This window comes from Leuciscus leuciscus (assembly GCF_965113295.1).
Source record: "Leuciscus leuciscus genome assembly, chromosome: 23".
Classification (NCBI taxonomy): domain Eukaryota; kingdom Metazoa; phylum Chordata; class Actinopteri; order Cypriniformes; family Leuciscidae; genus Leuciscus; species Leuciscus leuciscus.
In genome coordinates, this window is record NC_138747.1 from 19,716,919 (window position 1) to 19,738,550 (window position 21,632).

At 37.6% G+C, this 21,632-nt stretch overlaps 1 protein-coding gene across 2 annotated transcripts in view; it reads left to right on the forward strand.

Annotated features, from left to right (window-relative positions):
- palm1a (paralemmin 1a) overlaps window positions 1–21,632 on the forward strand; it is a 52,928-nt gene that overhangs the window by 24,550 nt on the left and 6,746 nt on the right. For both annotated transcript variants that reach the window (XM_082156782.1, XM_082156783.1), the window contains exons 3-6: window positions 390–470; window positions 14,313–14,440; window positions 18,714–18,822; window positions 20,883–20,913. In XM_082156782.1, the coding sequence (XP_082012908.1) occupies window positions 390–470; window positions 14,313–14,440; window positions 18,714–18,822; window positions 20,883–20,913 (349 nt within the window). The remainder of the gene's footprint in view (window positions 1–389; window positions 471–14,312; window positions 14,441–18,713; window positions 18,823–20,882; window positions 20,914–21,632) is intronic.

Genomic DNA, 21,632 nt, shown 5'->3' on the forward strand with positions numbered 1-21,632 from the left:
ATCACACACACCACTCTCCCTGCTGGTTGGGGTCTCACTGTTTGATGAACACATTTGTTCTCAGCTCATTTTCTCTCACATATGATGATTGTTAGCACTCATTATCACCCATGCTCTGGTCTGAGAGCAATGGTATGAGTTTCAACAAAATATTGAATCCCTCAGAAAACCTTTTTTAGCCAAACTTAAACACCAAAAGGAAACTAATGTTTTAAAACTTTCGAAAAACAGTGCAATCGCTGAGTGGTACAGAAAATACCAGAGGAATTTGGTTGTTTGTGTTTGCATGCATTTTGTTTTAACAATACACCAGCACAAAATCATGTTAGTGCTTTGGATGTGTATTTACTCAGTATTTCTCTTAATATCAGATATTTCTTTATTCACAGGAAAGGAGGAAAAGACAGACAGAAATTGAGAATAAGAAAAGACAACTAGAGGATGACCGACGACAGCTTCAGCACCTCAAGGTAAGACACTGACATCTGAGGCCAACATATTTGTCATGACATGTCATATATATTTATATAAAATAAAATAAAATAAATTATCTGGTTATGTAACCCGGTTTCCTGAGAAGGGAATGAGACACTACGTCATGGCGTTGACGCTATGGGAACGCTTCTGCGTGAACAGTGTCTGAAGTACGTGTAAAAACACGGCAATCTTGATTGGCTGATGTGAGGACAGGTGGCATAGTGTAGCGTGTCAGCAAGACCATAAAAGGGCCCTTACACCACGGACTCCTCAGTGTGGCAGCATCTCGTTCCCTTCTCAAGGAACAGGGTTACATATGTAACTCGATGCTGCGTTATGGAGTTGATGCCATGGGAATGTTAACACCAATGCCACCACACTGAGGGAAAATGTCTGCCCATCAAGGCTGTGACAGACATTTGTTGAGCAGAAAGACTGGACCAACCCAGAAGGACATATGATCCTGGGATTGAATCCATGTCCAGGCTGTTAAATCTTATGAATGCAGGTTTTCCGTCAATTGCAGGGTTACCGCCTGTCCTTATGTCTTAAATTCACTTTTCATAACTTTGAGGCCGTAAATATGCTTACATTACTCAAATAGTGTAATAAATGTCTTAATTTCAGTTTGAATAGGTCTTAAATTAAGGAAAGATGAGTTGTATTCACCCTGCTGAGGGGAATGTGATCAAAGCCTGCAGTGGAGCGAAAGCACGTTCCTCTCTGCACTCTAAGCGTTCTTTAATCACTCCGCTCCAAGCCCACTCCGGGTTTTCCATTCCCGCTCACGGAAAAACTGCTCCGTGTTCACTCCTTTTTAAAAGTTATTCTAATATGTTTCTTTTTTTGATATCATGAACGTCTGAATTTCTAATACTGTAACGGTTTTGAAAGTATTCTACACGTTTAATAAATATAATTACACAATTTCCAAATGTAGTGAACGTGCCTATACAGAGAAATTCACATTTTATACGAATTACATAAGAGAGTAGTCTGTTTCTATTATTTTGCTTAAAAGTAGACATTTCAAGCTCTCTCTCTCTCTCTCTCTCTCTCTCTCTCATCATCTATATATCACATGCCTGTGAAGTAGCCTATACGCTGAGTTTCGGTTTATTTATGAGACGCGCTCCAGTTCACGTGCAATGAAAAGTGCGCCGAAATAGAGAGCGACACCGTCGCAACGCTCGCTTGTTTTCCCAGGCAAGGTGAAAAAAATCTAATCAAAGTAGGCTTTAGGGCTTTATGTTCACAGAAGGTGCGAGCCGAGCGCCAATTCCAGCGCGACGCTTCACGACACGCTTTCAGTTAACGGTCATATTTCAGTTAACGATCTGGCCTTGTTTAGATGTAATTAGCTAAACCAAACAACTGTTTACGATAAAAGTATTAAACGAGTAAAAAAAACAATCAGTTTGCAAAGACTGTATCAATCAAAGCTCAGCTTTGGGAAGTTAAAGATTAGGAGACTGCGAGAAGAAGAAAGAGAGAATGGGATGGAGATGAGAGAGGAAGAGCAGGTATTGCATACTGTGCCCATGAGATTAACATTATTACAATGTATAACACATATAACACATTTAACACATATAAATGTTCTTTGCTAATTACAGTGGAAAATATAAGCTCAATTTAATAACACAAGAACCCATTAATTATAATGCCATAATAGTAGTATTGTATAAATATTAAAGGGGTGGTTCAGGATTTTGGACATCGGACCTCATTTCCAAGTTAGCCTAGGTGTTATTTATCAGTGGAGACAGTTTTAAAAAATTTTCATCCAGTCCTTCCAGTTGCATAGTTCGCCGGTGCTAGGCTAGCACGAGTCAACGGTATCTTCTAGCCTGCCATTAAAAACAGTTTTACCCACTCCACAGTACACCAAAAGCAAATAAATGATAACGCCAGACTATCGATGTAAATGTCTGTTAAGAGAATAATGCCCACGAACCCCCATGAACGCCCATAGCAGGATCACTATAGCAAGGACCTCGGTATTTATAAAATCCTGCGTACGGCCCTGCTCATGTTGTTCACTTTTCATATAATCAACATAGATAAAAAAAAAAAAAAACATTATATTATTTATTTATAATGGCTAGGTTAAAAACAGATTATATTATGTATAGTTTGTGACATTAGCTCACTTTTCGGCAAACGCTCTGTTGGCTTTTATTATTTGAGAAATAAAAACTTGTTATGCAAATGGTTAATTATTTGTATGACTACATCACAAAGAGTCAAGTCTTGTAAAAGCATTAGATTGAAAACATTGAAATTTCATAAAGTGTGTAAATAATAGAAACGCAGTTCAAAATGGCCTTTCTTTAAATGCAAATGTTCTTTGAGTATTTCATTTGTGAAGGTAAAGCATGTACTCACTATACTCCTACTGTAATTACAAGAAGAAGAAAAAACTGCTCTAAACTGTGTGTATGACAGGCTGTTGAATGGGGTTTGGCCAAGGATAATTTTTCAGTCAAAATAATTTTTTTTTTTGCTTTAACCCCTTGTGAATGTGTGGCCAACACAAGCATCTTGCAAGGATGCACCCTAGGATAGTGCCTTGGAAGATGCTACACCCTCGGGTGGAATGAGGAAGCCAATGAGAAAGGCGAACTCCTAACTTAGCATTTTTTGCTGGCCATACTGTCTAAAACATATGATTAAACAAAAACGATATGCTACATCACCCTACCTCACAACAACCAATCAAGATGAGCATTTTTTCACACGTACTTCAGACACCGGTCATGCAGAAGCTTTCCCATAGTGTCAATGCCATGATGCAGCGTTGAGTTCCATTCGAAAGGTAACCCACTATTTCACCCGTTAATCTGTAAAAAAATTAATAAAAAGGCAATTCAAAGGCCTACTACAGTATTAAAGATGAAGTGACAGTTTACAGCTTCATTAAACCGTTTCACTCATTCTAACCCCATGTCTCTTTTATAGAAGCCCATTTTTCCCATAATTATGATTTTTTCATAATTTTCTACTTTTGTGTCATTTCGTCTTGTCATCATTTCGTGTTTTTTTTTATTTATTTTTTTTATTATGATATTTATCTCACCATTTCACATATTTATAGCTTTATTATGACTTTTTATGTTATAATTATGATTTAACAAAGCATGCTATTTTTCTATGTGCCAGAGAAATGTACTTCCATATTCTTTGATTTCCCTTCGATCCATTATTATTTATGCCAGGGGTCTTCAAACTTTTTCAGGTTATAAGGACCCCTTGGAGTAGGGATCCCTGTTATAAGTGCTGCATTTTTAAGGTTGTTTGATAATATTAGTGTTGACTGGACCACTGTGATTTGGTGCAGTCTTGGCCAAGAACACCCCGTCAGACACAGGAAGGAGAATCTGCCATGGGGGGTGATAAGACATCCTGTTTGTGGGAAGAGGGAAATGCTTTACTCTGCTAAATATATGGTGTATTGTCTCTGTGGCCCTCAGGTCAGGTGTACATGACTGTGAACTGTTGGAGGTCTTTTTCCCCCCATTTCTGTTTATTCTGTAGTTTAGAATAGACATTTTAATGTCTTCGGATATGTTTGGAATATAGCATGCTATCATACTAAAACTTATTTTATGTCAGGGCTGTACATTGCCACATATATCCCATGTGCTATGAAAAAATCTGGCTGTGCTATGAATAAATTTACCACAGTAGCATGCATGGGAAAGTTTTGCATGTGTGTGAGACAGAGCTGTTTGTTTGTGTGAAGTGTGAGTTTGTTGTTTGTTGTATTGCAGCGTTTTGCTTCCACTCATTACAGGCAAACTTTTTTCGTTTTTCGAGACGTCTTTGTGTTCATACCCAAGCGATTTTCACTGGTGATGTGCCAAGTGAACGTTCAAATTCACTCCCTGAAAGTAGATGGCGCTTATTGAAAAACAGAAATACCCCGGTACACAAGGTACGCCACCAAGTACTGTAACTTTAGCAGCTCCAGGCACGTGAACAAAAGCGGCAAACTCATTGGTTGGCCAGATTTTAACGCGGCACGTCAAACCAGAAAAACGAACCCGAGGCGTTTTTTTAAAATTATGCTTTTATGCCTGCCGTTTTGCGCGTCAGTGTGCATACACATATTGGCGCCCTTTGTTTAGTCACGAGGTGTTAAACATCGGCGATAAGCACACGCAATTATCATCCCATGTGTGCACAAGGCTTTACACTTCAGATGTGTTTATAGTTGACACTCACTGTTTTACTACTTTCTGAAACAATAAGGGGATGATTGGACTAAAACAGAAAGTAGTGGTGAGAAGTAGTCTGGCGGAACAATGTCAGATCATATTGTCAAATCAAATTTTTGTTTTTATGTCAAGCGTTTTCTGGAAGAGTTAAAGATTACTTTAGAAGGATGTGGATAGGCCTACTTATATTGAGGATGTTTGATAAAAATGTATGTATTTCATGTATTTTGTATTTTAAAGTTATAAAAGAAATTAACAGAATAAAGACAGTATACAGATTAATAAAAGTTATTAGGAATAAAGATATATTATGCAAATAAAGTATAATAGTGTAATATATAATAATTGTTAATACACATAAAAAATTATTAACACCGTTAATAATGTATGAAAATACCATATGCACAAGAAAAATAGGCTCTTTGTTAACCATAATGTTATGAGACTTCTATTCATATTTATTTCATATAGGCCTATTATTTTGGTCCATAAACTCAAAAACAACAACCTAAGATACATTGCCCAGCCCTAAAAAACAGGTTATTTATGTGATTGATAACATAATTAGCATACATACATACATAGCATGCATGATGAACTGCACTATTTATGGTTGTTTTCAGAAATGGTAAGGCTTTTATACTTATGTAAGCAATAAGGTACTCGAGGCTGTACTCCGCTCCGCTTCGCCCCTTCCGCTGTGACTTATTCACGATACAGCACTAGCCTCGAGTACCTTATTGCTTTTATAAAACGGTTACCACACAATACAAATATTAAAGCCGAAAAATATGTATCTATGCTACTTTCCCTAAAGTAAAATCACTAAAAGCCTTCCTTCCACTGGAAAAAATTGTCCCTGACCATAAACAGCAACAGAAGTTACATACATTATTTCGCCATTAAATGGCGGCAAAAACTGTCTTTATGAGTGAGTCAGTCAGTAGTGAAGACTTTTACATTGAAAGGACTCAAACTTGTGAACACGGAAAAGCAAGAAGCAACTGACAAATGACTAGGGCACGGGAAAACCCCTTGACTGTTAATAGGACAAGATATCGCAGCGAACATTCAAACAGATTTTTTTTTATTATTAATATAGGACTGACCTGAAGGAAAATGCTATGTCTTCTGCAAATGCAGGTACACTCGCTTACACAATCTCTCACAATACTCTACTCTAGCTTTAATGAACAGTATAATGAGATCAAACATTTTTAAGTTGCTAAGAGTGGTTGCTAGGGGTGTTGTGTAGTGATGCATAGAACTGTTCTCGTGAATAAAACACAGCTATTGACCAATCAGAATCAAGGATTGGAACTAACCGTTTTATAATATGCTATAACTGTGTGGCCTGTGCTACAACACTTTCAACATTTGTAGCACCAGTATGTTCAAAAAGAGTTAACGCACACCCTGAGTGTCCAGCATACATTGTGCAGTATGCATGTTTTTCTGTTTACATACCCGGTTGACCTAATATTTAGTTCAAGCATGAAACTCTAGAGGGCACATGCTGATAGAATCTTTACATGCAATCTGAAAGCAATCACTTATTTACCACATGGCACAAGCTGATTGGCCTCTGCTGATCCTGCAGCCAATGAGATTCCTTGATCAACATTTAAATAGTCTGGTTCATTGTTCAGAGTTCCTCTGAAACCCTCCAGCTCCACCTGCCTAGATCTGCAACGGGATTTATGTATGTCTATTTATGCAGCAGCAGCATGTTGAATTAGAAAAGTTGTCGTGAACCTGAAGTTGAAATTACTACAAATGAAATAAAACTAAATAATAAAAAATTATAATGACAGAAGCAAATACCAAAATTTCCTAAAATTAAAATGAAAAACTAATTAAAAAATGAATTAATACTATATAAATAATACTATAATAACACTGCAATTTTACTGTTCCACTGTACTGTTAACAATGTCAATAATGATTTTTGGCATTTACTTAACTCACTATTTCACCAAAATAGGTGCTCATGTGGCATAGGTACGAATCTGTACATTAATACCAAAATGTATCTTGTGTTAATCTATTTGAGACAGTCTGAGAAACATTGTAAAGTGGATGCTTTTTCATTGCATGTAATGCTTACTTCTGCCACAATGATGTCATGTTTTTGCATTATCTTCTTTTGGAGGCTGCAGATACTAATATATATGATTAATTGTGATTTAACTTGAGTATTTATTCATCTTATGCTGTAATTAATTGGATCATCATTATTATTGACAGTCCTTCTTGTAAATATTGTGGAAGTTGAAACTAGCTGTGTTTTTTCTGTGTGTGTGTGTGTGTGTTTTGATGCTTCACAACTTTAGAGCAGCTGTGGTTGAGAGACTTTGCTGTGCTGGCCAGAGATAAGATCCAAAAACTCTCCTCATTAGCAGTTTCTATGGAGCTTCCATTCAGAGTCAGCAAAATGCAAAGGGAGAGAAAGAGAAAGAGAGAGAGATGAATAGCCAGTGAATAATGGGCCGCAGGTCGCAAAAGTATGGAGGGGCCTCTGAGAGTCCTGAAAACACATGCTCTCTGATATATGAGCAGGCATTTGTCAATCTAAGATAGGGGCCAAAGGGTTCTGTCCAAATACAGAACAATTCAAACCAATTGAGGTAAGAAGCTATGCAGTTTTAGGCCTCTGGCCAAGTCCTGCTTAAAGCCTATGTGTCTGTATGAAGTGTCATACTCATACTATGGTCAGTATTTTGGCTCCAAAGCTTCCCTGTTTTGATTGGCTCTTTGGTTTCTCCAGACTGATTAAAGGATGTACTGACAGGATGTTAATGATACGGATTGGTTAGGTGTGATTTGATTAGTGGGATGGGTTAACACAGGTCACGTGACACATGTGAACTCTAATAGGCCAACAGATGTCTTTGTTTTAATCTGTTGCCTAAAAATCTGGATCCATTTAGTTTTGAAAACAATGGCTCTGCCACTATAAGCACATAGGCGCTTGTGGGCTTTGTCCTGTATTTTTTATTGCATTGTGTCAGTGAAGAGGTGTGTGTGTGTGTGTGTGTGTGTGTGTGTGGTCAGTACGCTCTCCCACAGTGGGTCTCTGGGGAGTGGGAGGTGGCAGTTCAAGCTAAAATGAAAAAGGAGATGAAAGAAAACAAAGAAACGAAAGAAGTAAGGTAAAGAATAAAATAGAAATAATGCTCACTGATGACCTATACTCAAAATATGATTGAATTACTCCTTTAGTGATAAAAAGACCAGTGCTATTTACTATCATATGTTCCTTGATCATATTCAGATGTTTACCGAGGTAATATTATGTAGCTGGATAAGAGGAAGAAGTTTAAATGATCTGGTTACAAATTATCTCTCCTTATTATAAAAAATATGATTATATATTAACATATCTATAGACATGAATATTAATCTACAGCTCTAGTTGTCATGGAATTACATAGTATTATCGCCAGCTATAATGCAAATGAGAAACTTTATTAAAAAATTTTTTGTAAATATTATAACTATTATTCACTATTTAACTATATATATATATATATATATATATATATATTAGTTATAATATTTACAAAAATTTTATTAATAAAAATATTGCTCTTTGTAAAAACAAACAATGAATTAATTAATGGTTTAGAAAATATTTTTTTCTGTAAATAAAGCTGAACAATTTTATATATCAGTAAAAAAAACTGCCAGGGCAAGAACAAATCTGAACTATTGGCCCAGAAATAGCTTAGAGAAGACAGAATGGGTATTCATGAACTATTATGCATGAATCAAAATATATAATGTAGAATTAGCACATAAAGAATGTTATGACTTGACAGAAAGGAAGAAGATGGCCATCTTCAAAGGTTTGATCAGTAACAGCTGGGAGAGGCAGGAATGTCCAAGGCCTGCAGAGCATTTAGCAGTTAATGCCAAGAGCCCTTAAGGGGCTGGACAGCCACCAAATAATACAACTCACTTCCATAATGCTCAGACTTATCTATGATTTTTCTTTTTTGACTGCCTGTCAGATATCCATATATTGCAATAAAATAACTAATCAACATAAATGATGCTAGGACTGCAGTATACTAAAATCAGCAAAAAAGGATTGGATTTGGATTTGCATGAGCTACTGTAAAAGGTTTGCATAGCAGCATTATTACCCCGCCCAGTCTATATTCCTGAAGTTTTGAAGGAACTGTACTTAGCTGAAGACTTTTTTTAATGGTTGCTGGAAATGGGCTGGGTACAGGACAGCCTATACACGTGACATCTTATGCCGTTTGTGAATGGCAAACAAATTGGCATATAGTTTAATGCTTACCAATAAGCAACCATCAGGCTTTAAGAGTCAAGAAGAGGGTAAGATCAGTTTCAGAGAGTAAATCAGAGCAGTGCCTGGTTTGGTGCCGAGGCAGCTTGCCAGCTCAACACTTAGATTTTAGTGCCAATTAACTGAATAATTCAGGCTCTGAGAGCAAGAGCTGTGCACTATTTGGTTAGTAAAGATCTCTTCTCTCATAGGAGATCTCCAAAGGCTGGAGACAACATAATTCAAACTCTTTTGGGTCATGTGTCACTATCATCATTGTTCAACTGATGCATGAATCACATTTATCTATACATATATTTTATTTTATTTTGCCATGGAAATTTTCTATAATGTTCATCACTTTCTAACGTCACTAAATCTTGCTTTTTTTTCACCAAGTGTGATTTTTATTTATTCTCTAAACCAGTAAAGACCTGTATTGGGGGATATTAGTTAAAACGATTGTAGCAACATTGTAACTTCATTGTAACTTCATTGTAACAACACCATCTTTACCCTAAATATGTATTTGCATTGGTAAAGAATACAATAACGATTTGATCAAAATACAGTTAAACAACAGTAATATGTGAAATATTATTGCAATTTAAAGACTGTTTTCTATTTTAAAATATTTTAAAATGTTTGGTGGTTTTTTCGAAATACACCAGTTCTGCTGTAATTCAGCATTGTATTTGACTCAAGGTAAGTGTATGTTCGATTCTGTGCTTATTTTTCATTTTTACCTTCTCACAAATCTGTATTTTATCTAGACGCGTTAACACTCTAACTAACAGCCGTGAGTGGAAATTAGTACTATTATTATTGCTGTTTAATTGCACTTAAGTACTGGCTTTTAGCACTTTCGATTCGGGACTTTTTCGCTTTATTGCTTTAATTGCTCGGCGACACAGCTGTCCTCACTCAGGCAGTGACAGCACTATATTTCTGTAGTCTGCGCGCTGTCGCGGAAGCGTCAGCGGGAGCGTTCAGCTCTCGTGTTCAGCCTCCTCGTGTGAAGACCGACTCGGGTAAAGACCATCGACTCTACCTGCACGACTCCACCGAGCGAGGACACCAGGAAGGCACTTAAGTATCTTCTTCTCCCTTTCCCCTCCCACTTTTATCCTTTTCCTCCTTACTCTACATGTGCTTTCAATACATTCCTGTTATCTCTCGGCAACGCCCTTTCATCATTCACAAAAGGCAGCGCAATACTGCTAATCTGCGTCCCATTCTCTCATCCTCTCACACACCTCTCTCTCTTTCCATGGGTCTATGGAATTGTCAGTCAGCAGTCAATAAAGCTGACTTTATTCCAGCCTTTGTATCTCATTCTACTCTTAGTATCTTGGGCTTGACTGAGACCTGGATTCGTCCAGAAGACTCAGCTACCCCCGCTGCTCTCTCTAGCAATTTCTCTTTCTCTCACTCCCCTCGCCAGTCTGGGAGGGGTGGGGGTACAGGGTTTCTCATTTCTAACAACTGGAAATACTCAGCGCTCTCTTCTCTATGCAACAACAACTCATTTGGATATCATGCTATTACACTTACAACTCCCATTAAGATCAATTTTGTAGTCATTTATCGCCCCCCAGGTCAGCTGGGTAACTTCGTAGAGGAGCTGGATGTGCTGCTGTCCTCTTTTCCTGAGGACGGCACCCCACTTGTAGTCTTTGGTGACTTCAACATTCATCTTGAAAAGCCACATGCAACAGACTTCATTTCTCTCCTAGCCTCTTTCGATCTCAAACGGCTCATCACCACAGGTACTCACAAATCAGGCAACCAACTGGACCTGGTTTACACACGCAACTGTATCACAGACAACATTTTGGTGACACCTCTCCATGTTTCAGATCATTTCCTCATAACTTTCAGTCTACAACTCTCTACCCCTGCACCACCAATCCTCCCACCAGTCACTTTCAGACGAAACCTGCGCTCACTTTCTCCCGCCAATCTTTCCTCTGCCGTGTCATCTTCTCTTCCCTCACCCTCACAATTCTCATCTCTGGATGTGAATACCGCAACGGATACCTTATTCTCCACTCTAACCTCTTCTCTAGACAAAATCTGCCCTCTCTCCTCCAGGCCTGCACGCGCTACTCCCTCTAACCCCTGGTTATCTGAGGTTCTTCGTGAACAGCGGACTGAACTCAGGGCAGCAGAGAGGAAATGGCGCATCAAATCAAAAGACACATCTGACCTGAGTATGTATCAATCTCTCCTCTCTTCATTTTCTGTTGATATTCATGCTGCAAAATCTTCCCACTTCCACAACAAGATCAAAAGCGCCTCTAACTCACGATCACTCTTCAAGACATTCAACTCTCTCCTCTGTCCACCCCCACCACCACCAACCTCCTCTTTAACTGCTGACGATTTTGCTAACTTCTTCACCGACAAAACAACAACTATCAGCAGTCAGTTCTCAGCTCCACACACACAGGAACACAGACCAACCTCTCCCACAGCCAATAACCTTCTCTCCTCCTTCTCTCCGCTAACCAAGGAAGAAGTATCTAAACTTATTATGTCCAGTCATCCTACCACCTGCCCTCTAGACCCTATCCCCTCACACCTTTTACAAGCCATCTCTCCTGTACTTCTACCAGCACTCACACACATCATCAACTCATCCCTCCATACTGGCACTTTCCCTACTGCATTCAAGCAGGCTCGGGTAACCCCACTGCTTAAAAAACCAACACTAAACACATCATTTGTAGACAATTACAGACCTATCTCTCTCCTACCATTCATTGCAAAAACACTTGAAAGAGCTGTTTTCAACCAAGTAACATCATTCCTGTCTCTGAACAACCAGCTGGACGCCAACCAATCCGGCTTCAAGAAAGGACACTCAACTGAGACTGCATTACTGTCGGTCACAGAAGCCCTACGGATCGCAAAAGCTGCTTCCAAATCCTCAGTTCTCATTCTTCTGGATCTGTCTGCTGCCTTCGACACTGTGAATCATCAGATCCTTATGTCCAGCCTCTCAGCACTGGGCATCACAGGAACCTCCCTCCACTGGTTTGAGTCCTATCTCACAGGTAGGTCCTTCAGGGTCGCATGGAGAGGCGAGGCATCCAGAGCACATCATCTGACCACAGGGGTTCCTCAGGGTTCAGTTCTTGGTCCCCTCCTCTTCTCCATCTACACCACATCACTGGGACACATCATACAGGCACATGGTTTCTCCTACCACTGCTATGCTGATGACACACAGCTCTTCCTCTCATTTCAACCAGATGATCCCACAGTAGCTGCACGGATCTCAAGCTGTCTGGCGGACATCTCGACATGGATGAAGGAACATCACCTGCAGCTCAACCTGGCAAAGACTGAGCTTCTCGTCCTCCCTGCCAATCCGTCTCTGCAACACGACTTCACTATCCAGCTAGACTCATCATCAATCACCCCATCAAGGTCGGTCAGAAATCTTGGAGTAACAGTTGATGACCAGCTGACCTTCACAGATCACATTTCAAAGACAGCTCGATCATGCAGGTTTGCACTGCACAACATCAGGAAGATCAGGCCTGTCCTAACTGAACATGCAACACAACTTCTCGTCCAGGCCCTGGTCATTACTAGGCTTGACTACTGCAATGCTCTTCTGGCTGGACTTCCATCATGTGCAACTAAACCTCTACAAATGATTCAGAACGCTGCAGCTCGTCTTGTCTTCAACGAGCCCAAGAGGGCCCACGTCACTCCTTTGTTCATCTCACTGCACTGGCTACCTCTCTCTGCTCGCATCAAGTTCAAGGCACTGACGCTTGCTTACAGATCTGTCACAGGCTCAGCTCCCTCCTACTTTCACTCACTCCTACAAGTCTACATCCCTACCAGAAGCCTTCGATCGGTCAACGAGCGACGTCTCGTGGTCCCATCACAGAGAGCCAAAAAATCACTTTCCAGAACATTCTCATTCACAGTTCCATGCTGGTGGAATGATCTCCCCACCGGCATCCGGAATGCAGAATCCATGACAACATTCAAAAAAGAGCTGAAAACTCTTCTCTTCCGTGAGCACTTAACCTCATAAAAAAGAAATATATATATATATATATATATTTTTTTTTTTTCTATAAATTCTCGCTTATCGGGCTTATGCTACTCTGAATAATGCCTGAACTTCGTATTTTGAGCACTTATTGCGTTGTTTTTTGCCTCTTCACGATGACTTGCTTAATTTAGTCCCAATTTGTAAGTCGCTTTGGACAAAAGCGTCTGCTAAATGACTAAATGTAAATGTAAATGTAATTTATTCCTGTGATGGCAAAGCTTTTTGCAATTCAGCAGCCATTACTCTATTTTTTTATTATTATCAATGTTGAAAATGTTGCTTCTTTCTGTTTTTGTGATCTCTGTAACACATTATCTTTCAAAGGTTTGGGGTAAGTACAATTTTGTAAAGACATTTATAATATTACAAAACATTTCTATAAAAAAAAAAAAATGCTGTTCTTTATAGATTAAAATTGTATCATGGTTTCCACAAAAATATTAAGCAGCAAAAATGTTTTTAACATTGATAATAATAAGAACCATTATTAATCATTGAGCTCCAGTAATAATTGATTGATACCTGAGCACAAAATTAGAATGATTAGAATGAAGGGTCATGTGACACTGATAAATTGAGTAATGACTGTTGACAATTCAGCTTTGAAATCACAGAAAATATTTAAAATATTTATTTTAAATTGTAATATTTCACAATATTATTGTTTTTACTGTATTTTTTATTAAATAAATATTGCCTTGTTGAGCATTGGAGACTTTTTTCCCTTAACATTAAAAATTGTATTGTTTGTAACGATGACCAGTAGTGTATTAGCTGTGTTCAAAATGGAATAGAAGCATACTGATTACTTATATACTGCATACTATTTACAAAAAAATTAAAAACGGTATACAGTGTGCAACATTGTTACATAGCTCTCTTGAAATACTTGATTCTGATTGGTCAGTTGCAGCAATCAATGCTCAAATATTTTTTAATTAAATGCCATAACTGACCGCTCAAAAAAAATACAAAAAAAATAATATTTCACATGTGAGTTAAAAATGACATTTGGTGGAAACATTTGGATTAATGGAATTTTTTTTTAATAAATCAATGATTAAAAAAAATACGAATGATTGCTTCTATATAATTTGTTACATTTTTTCACAGAAGGTTGCATTGTGGGATACAATGTTCCCCAGAGTATATTCTGTTGCATAGCCTATTGCATATTTTGACAAATGCACAAGGTCATTTGAGTATTCCTTGCTTACAGAAAATGTGCATTTTCTTGTAGTCAAAGGCACTGAGGGAAAGATGGCTGCTAGACGGTGCACCCTCTGCAGGACCGGAGGAAGACGAGACCACAAAACAGTTGCGGGAAGACGAGGCCAAAACCAGAGGTCTTGAGGAGACCATTCTTAGGTAAACCAGTCACACCAGTGCAATAAAGAGTTGCATTTAACTATAAAAGGAGACACTTTTAATAAAATGACTAGTAAATGGAAGTAGATGTCTGTCTCCTGCCTCTGTTTTTCAGTCCAGCTGCTGTTAGAGTCCCTAATGTGGGATCCATCAGCCTGGACTGTGTATTATGGATCTAGTGGCCAAGATTTTTCTTATGTGATTTGTCTCAGTTTATTTCTAATGGTGAAAAAGTGGCATGGGTCAGAGCAGTCAGTCTGGATCTCCATTCCCTGATTAAATCTCTGCTCTGGCTGCAAGGGCTCCTGGCACAGAACTGGTATGCCAACCAGTGAATCATGCCAGTAAACAGCCAATGCCAGTAAGGCCTGGTGTGGAAGTCCCTCTCATAAAGGTGTGCCGTGAACAGATTTTAATTGCCACAGATCCTTTAACTTTGTGAAAGTGTTTTGTCCTGTAACCTAAAAATGTGTTAATACATGTGTACATAATTGTAAATAACAAAGAGAACAGATTTTAATTGGTGCAGATATATAATAAGAAAGGATTAATTGACAATGGGCCGTTAAATTATTAGAGAAATAATGCACACCTTGTGTTTAGGACTACTTTCTTAAAGGGGACATATCATGCTAAATCCACTTTTTTAGCCCTTAAATGCATTTTGTTGTATATTTTTAGTGTTTAGAAGTATAGAAAATTTCAAATTAGTCTCTTCAGGTGTTTCGTTGATATCTTTATATTCTGTTTTGGCCTTATTTATCTATGACGTTTTGTGAACTATTACGTCACAGTATTTGCAGCGGAATTGCCAAATAAGGACATCGACTACCGGCTCAACACTTCGAGCAATCCGCCATATTTATTTCTCGCTGTGATTTTGTAGTCTAAGCTCAAGGATGCAGAAGTTACAAGAGGGTAAGTCAAAGTGTTCGGTTGTTGGATGTAGTAACCCACACGCTTCATTAACAGTTACACCGTCTCCCAGCATCAGAACCTCTTCGAAGTGCCTTGTTGAGTTTTATTTTTAACGGAAATGTACCCATAGTCATTTCTGTGTGCGCGAACGCGAAGCACTTCAAGGATAACTACTTCAGCAACAACAGGGTTTTTCCTGCATTGAACTTGTTTTAGCACCCGCCAAAGTCTTATTTGATCGGTGAGAGTAATGCAGATGAACTGCCGCGCTTGTGACAGGGCATATGTTTAACTGAAAGAACGAGCAGTGAGACCCGGTCGCGCGCGCTCTCTCTCTCTTCCGAGCCAGGCGAGTGTAAACAAATCTTCACCGTCTCCAAACTAAGCGCTGTCTTGCTCTCTCTCCCTCGCACATATTAATCAAAATAAATCGACACAGTGGTAAAAGGTCGGAAGACCAAAGTTTCAAGTGCAGCATTCGGAGATATTTTTTTCCTGAATTACCGTGTGAATTGTGCAAAATAAGTTGCCTTATCTTTTCTGAAAAGCGTTCCGGGCATTAAGCTGACATAAAACAACACTTTAATAAAACGAAAAAACTATCCAATGATGAAATGTTTTCTGTGTTGACAGAAATCTTGGATGTCCAAAAGTTTCTGTGCTGCTAGATAATCGTATCTCTGCTATCAAACTACAAAAATGGCCGAACGGGGTGGAGTTGAACCGAGTGTCACCTCTGCAGACTGGAGAGGGGGCGGGGTATGACGCGTCTCATTTGCATTTAAAGAGACCGCACCAAAACGAGTTGCTCTCAGACACACATCAGAAAAGGGGTAAAAAAGGGGCCTGTGGAACTATAATAATGAGGAATTCAGACCCAAGCATTGCAGTTCCGCTTTATATAGACCACAAATGTATGATTTATATGTAAAAAGGAATGATTTAAAAGCATGATATGTCTCCTTTAAGTATTTAATCCCAAGCCCCCTTTGCTAATTCCCAAAAGTCATTTGAGAGCTAGTAACGGAGGCCTCAGCCACTGATAGTAGTTTAATGCAGTTATTACAGAGAGAGAGAGAGAGAGAGAGAGAGAGAGAGAGAGAGAGAGAGAGAGAGAGAGAGAGAGAGAGAGAGAGATATTAAGCATGTGTGAATTACCGGAGTACTGTGTGTCTCTCAACAGTGTTCGTCAGCAGCATCTCTACTAATATCGAAACTGTACGTTTATTTTGCTCCAAGAACAGCGCCGGTATTTCCTTGCTAGTGAGAAATGTCACATAGCTTTTAAGTTGCTAAACTATTTTATTGCTAAAATCGTGAGAGCGGCGCTGACAACACATTTACATCGTGTGTGCGTTTGAGTGGGGGAGCGGGAAAAAGAGAGGATGTGCTTTTCCATAATAAATAATAAATACATAATACATAATAAAACGTAATTTTGTGGCAAAAAAAACATGGAAATAATTTGTCGTTTATATGGTTCATTAAAGGTTCTTTACACGCAGTAACGGTTCTATTTAGTACCGTATCGTCCTGAAGAACCCTTTATATGCTGAAATGGTTCTTTGTGTTAGAGTTTAGGCATCTTTATTCCCGCCTTTTTGTTTTTCAAATCAGTAACTGTCAAAGCCTCCTCATTGACTGTCAACATACTCTCAACAGGTAAATGATTTCTTTCTTAAATTGTCTATAAATTATAACTTGTTGTAACAATCATAAAATTGTAACAATCATTTCCTAACAATTATGTATTTTTCTCTTTTAGTTTAACAGAACATGTTAGAACTGTGAGAGCAGCTCTGTTCAGTTAAGGATACTCATCTTCTCTTCTCCACAAAGTAACAGAGATATGGAATTTATGATCCATATGTTTGATTTTTTTTAGTATGACTTTATGCTTAAACATACCAGTCACAAAAAAAAACATTAAAGCTATACCATGACTTTATATCACTTTTTCCTTTTAACATGGTAAAGGCCTCATTCTATCCATTTTTGCTAATTTTGGCCTTCATGAACATAATTGTTTTTACATAATCAAATGGAAGAGACACAATTTAACTCTAAACTCAATTTTTTATTTCAGATGCTGTCCCGTACCATAACCTCATCATCTGAAGAGAGAAACTGCTCAGAATACACACATAATGAAGGATGTAAAGACATTGTAGGGGATTGTGATGATATTTCACTGGAACTTGGTCTTCATTACATCTATATCGTGTTCAATGTCAATTGTTATTTATTAATGTATTCAGCTAACAACTGTTATTAGATCACTGTAATTTTTGCTACAATCTGCCATTTCAATAAAAAAGAAAAGTACTTGAACAAGAACATGCTGGTTTTTTTTATTGGTTTTTTTAATGTAAAACCCAAATAGAGGCAACAAAATATAAGACCAGGCAGATAGAGGGCTAAAAAAACTAAACAATATTAAAAAATAATTTATAAAAAATAATATTAATATTAATAATATGAAGATAATATACTAATAGTAATGAAAATAAACATATATTCTATATAGCACTTTCAAAGCATGGTTCTTTATGGAACCTTATAAAAAGGGTTCTATTTAGCACCAAAAAGGGTTCTGCTATTGTTACAAGTCGAAGAACCCTAATTTGGTACTGTTTAGAACCATTTTCCGTGAGAGTGTTTTGTTTACTATATACTATATTTATTTGTTTGGCTAGTGTCGTTGTGGTTTTTGGTTATTTTGCTGTTGTAGGCTGTATGGACCTTTAAAAATACCTGAAATCATTTGGCGAAGTGATATGGAACATGTAATTTAAGATTAGCCCGGAACTACTTTAGCCGTGTGTTTCCCTGAAAATAATTGCACACCTTAAAACGTGTGTCAACTAATCAGATTCAAGCATTGAACAGCCCTGTAGTATAAAATGAATATTATTAATTGTAGAAACAACTATGTTTTTCCTTACATAAAGATAAACCCATTCCCATTCCGAAACCTCATCTTGCAATGCAGAAGTAAGCTATTTTCTTTGAATGTGCAAGACTTTTGATTCTTTAGCTGTTACGTAGGTAAATAACTAGAAGAATAACAAAGTGCTGTAAAAAGTAAAACTATTTTGCACTACAAAGCAGTGTGTTTATAATTCTGATAATAAATTCAAATAATGTGATGTCAAATAGCATAGTTTGAAATATCAAGCAGCATAACAGGCGATTTTTGTACAGGCTATTGAATGACACTGGAAGCTTTGCACATTTAAGTTAGAAATGCCCATCCCCGCTGTTACATTAAAAATAAGATGGATTGGTTATATAAAAATAAATATTTAAAAAAACTTATTTTATTTTCCTCTGTCTCTCCCTCTATTGACCCCAGACTGGAAAGAGAGCTGGAAGAGCTAGAGACGGGTTTGTCTGCAACATCCACCAAAGAGAACCTGTCAGACGCAGTACAGGAAGTCAACACCATGACAGTAGAGAAAATGGTGAGTTCTGACCAGCAACTCTTTCTAACCCATAAACTGGGCAGCAGGGGATACCAAGGCTTCTATTGAAGCATTACACACAATAGGGGGCCGTCTCATGTCTGGCTACACAAAGGCCATCTTGATTAAGGGCATCACTGCTTAAAGTGCAGAAATCTGTCTCACTCAAGCAGCATGCTCGAAACATTCACAGCTGACTGACTTTTGCACTCACTGGAAATGTTAGTGTTCTGCATTCAGAGGGAATTCCATAGCAACGGCAGAAACGCTGCTATAACACATTATTTTCTCAGATTGGACTTTTCTGTTGTGGTCTATATCCTCTAAAGAACATCATTTATGTCACTGTCCTGTGCATGTTGACCTCTAGTGCTTACAGTTTATGTGTTAATTTGAATACATTTCCAAAGAAGTCTTCAGATGTGCTTTTTACGTATGTCGGAACTGCTGTTAAGAATTAAGAAAAGACAACTTAGAGTTGTTCAAGGCCAAATGATCAGTTTCTATAGAAACCCCTAGAATGGCAAAAATAGATCCATGTCGTTGATGACAGCAAAAATACTTATTTGCTAATCATCTCTACAATTTCTTGCAAAAATGAAGCACATGAAATATGTATTGAGGTAGCTTTTGAGGCATCTGCTATTTTTGTTCTTATAAATGACAGAGAATGAGAGAAGTCAGAGCTTTCAAAACATTCTGACTTGAACTGAATGTTGTTGTTTTAGTTTTTTTTTACCAGTTGGAGTGTGTATACCCAACTATGGGTAGATGTTTAAAAGCTAAAATTCCTTAAAACACTTTGACTAGTTATATATTTATAAATGACAGTATACATATCACATGACATTTTTTTCTGAAAGTAATGAAAATTCCCACGTCTCAAATTATGTATTGTGTTAATTAGCATTCTGTGCTGGAAATGATGCTGGTTGAAATGTTAAACATTTTTAGTATTACATGACTGACTCTGTCTTATTATGGTTGCTTTTATTGCTAGCATTTTATGTGTATGCACAATCCAATATTATTTGACTAAATTACAGCTTGATTGGAAAATACCTATAATAAGCTAACACGTTACACAGTGTTTAGCTTGATTTTTCTTTTTATTCACATTGAACATTCACATTGAACATTCACATTACTGACATTGTTGTCTCGAGTCATTGGTAAACAAATACACTATCTAAAAAAATTAGGTGGAAGTGACACAGCAAGTTAACGGGGCATTCATCATTTTCACACAATAAATATTTAAATGGTTTATACTTATTTCACAGTTTTTAGATTACTATAGTTTTGAACAAAGTAATTCATATTTTTAGGATAAATATTCACATTTTAAGATATTACACCGCAGAAAGATGTATGCGTCTCTCTTATTCAGGTATCTACATAGAATCTTTAGCAATCTTTTTTTATTATTAGCAATTTTTACATTTCTGGGGTTCTCAGAAGTAGAAGTCGTCATCATAGTTGGGAAAACTTCCATGGTTATAAACAGGAGATGACAACTAATATCATTTCTGTATTCCCATTTGCTCCAAAAGCGTTTCTTTGACTTTCCAAAAGAGGAAAAAAATATCGAGAGATTGATTACAGCAGTCAGAACTTGAAAAAAGATGTCAAATTTGCCATTTTATTAGAAACACCAAGGTAATATAAGACAAAATTTAGCGCTATAAATATGTATTAATTAAAAAATAAATAAATATTAAAAACTTTACTAGATTTGCGATGTTGATAACTTTACATCACCAACCAACTGTAAAAAAAAAAAAAAAAAAAAAGGGTTCAGTGTCATCTGACATGAATTTATAAGTCACGAAGCTTGTGAAATTGGGCTTAAGAGGAAAGGCAAGCACAGATACGAACCTGAATTTTTCTGGTTTAGACTCACTTAACACTCATCTGAAAAAGTACTCTTGTAATGAACAGAAAAGTCTATCTTCACCATGGCAAAGTAATTTATTTGACAGATGACTGTATTTGGATATTTCATATTTAATACAAACATGTATCATTTGGATCAAACTAATTTTTCTCTCTTTTTGCAGGTTGTGACAGACTCTGTAAAAGGTGTAAAAGGTAACATCACCATCTCTGACACCAGAAACACCTCTAACATGCCTTTTCATGATCAACATTTGATCAGAATTCTTTCTCCACACTCTTTGAAATCTCAAAAACAGCTAATTATAAGTTACACAGTCAAAAGGCCAGTTTCTGGAGCTATCCTTGTCATGTATCCAATGGAGTAAAGGACATTGCAGTCAGTCTTGTGTCTACTCCTTCCCATCCTCCCTCTCTCCCTCCTGTTCCACACTCTCACTTCTTATACCTTTTTATCATTCTCTGTCCTTCTCTGTCCTCATTCATGACCCTAATTAGAGGTCAAAGTTCACGTCAGCCCTCGTCTGGAGAAATCCGGAGGTGTCTCTGACATGATGAGAGCAGGTGAGTGTTGGTCCAACCATAGCTCACGCAGAGATCACACACTCTTTCTGCTGTTTTTACCCTTTACCTCTCTAATTCTGAGATAAATACCACATACCGATGGAAAGAGGCACAAAATAAGAGTTAAGGTTCTCTCTGGGCTCAAAAAAGCACACTTTTAGACCTATTAGCCTATTAATGTCATTTCAGTAGATCAGTGGTTCTCAAACCTTTCAGACCCTTAACTGTGCCTTTGCCGAACTAGGGAAATGTCCTAAACGCTTGCATATACATATCATTTTCTTTTTTCTACCCAATTCAAATGCACTAATATCTAATTAGAAACAGATTTAGAAATTTAGAGAAAAGTT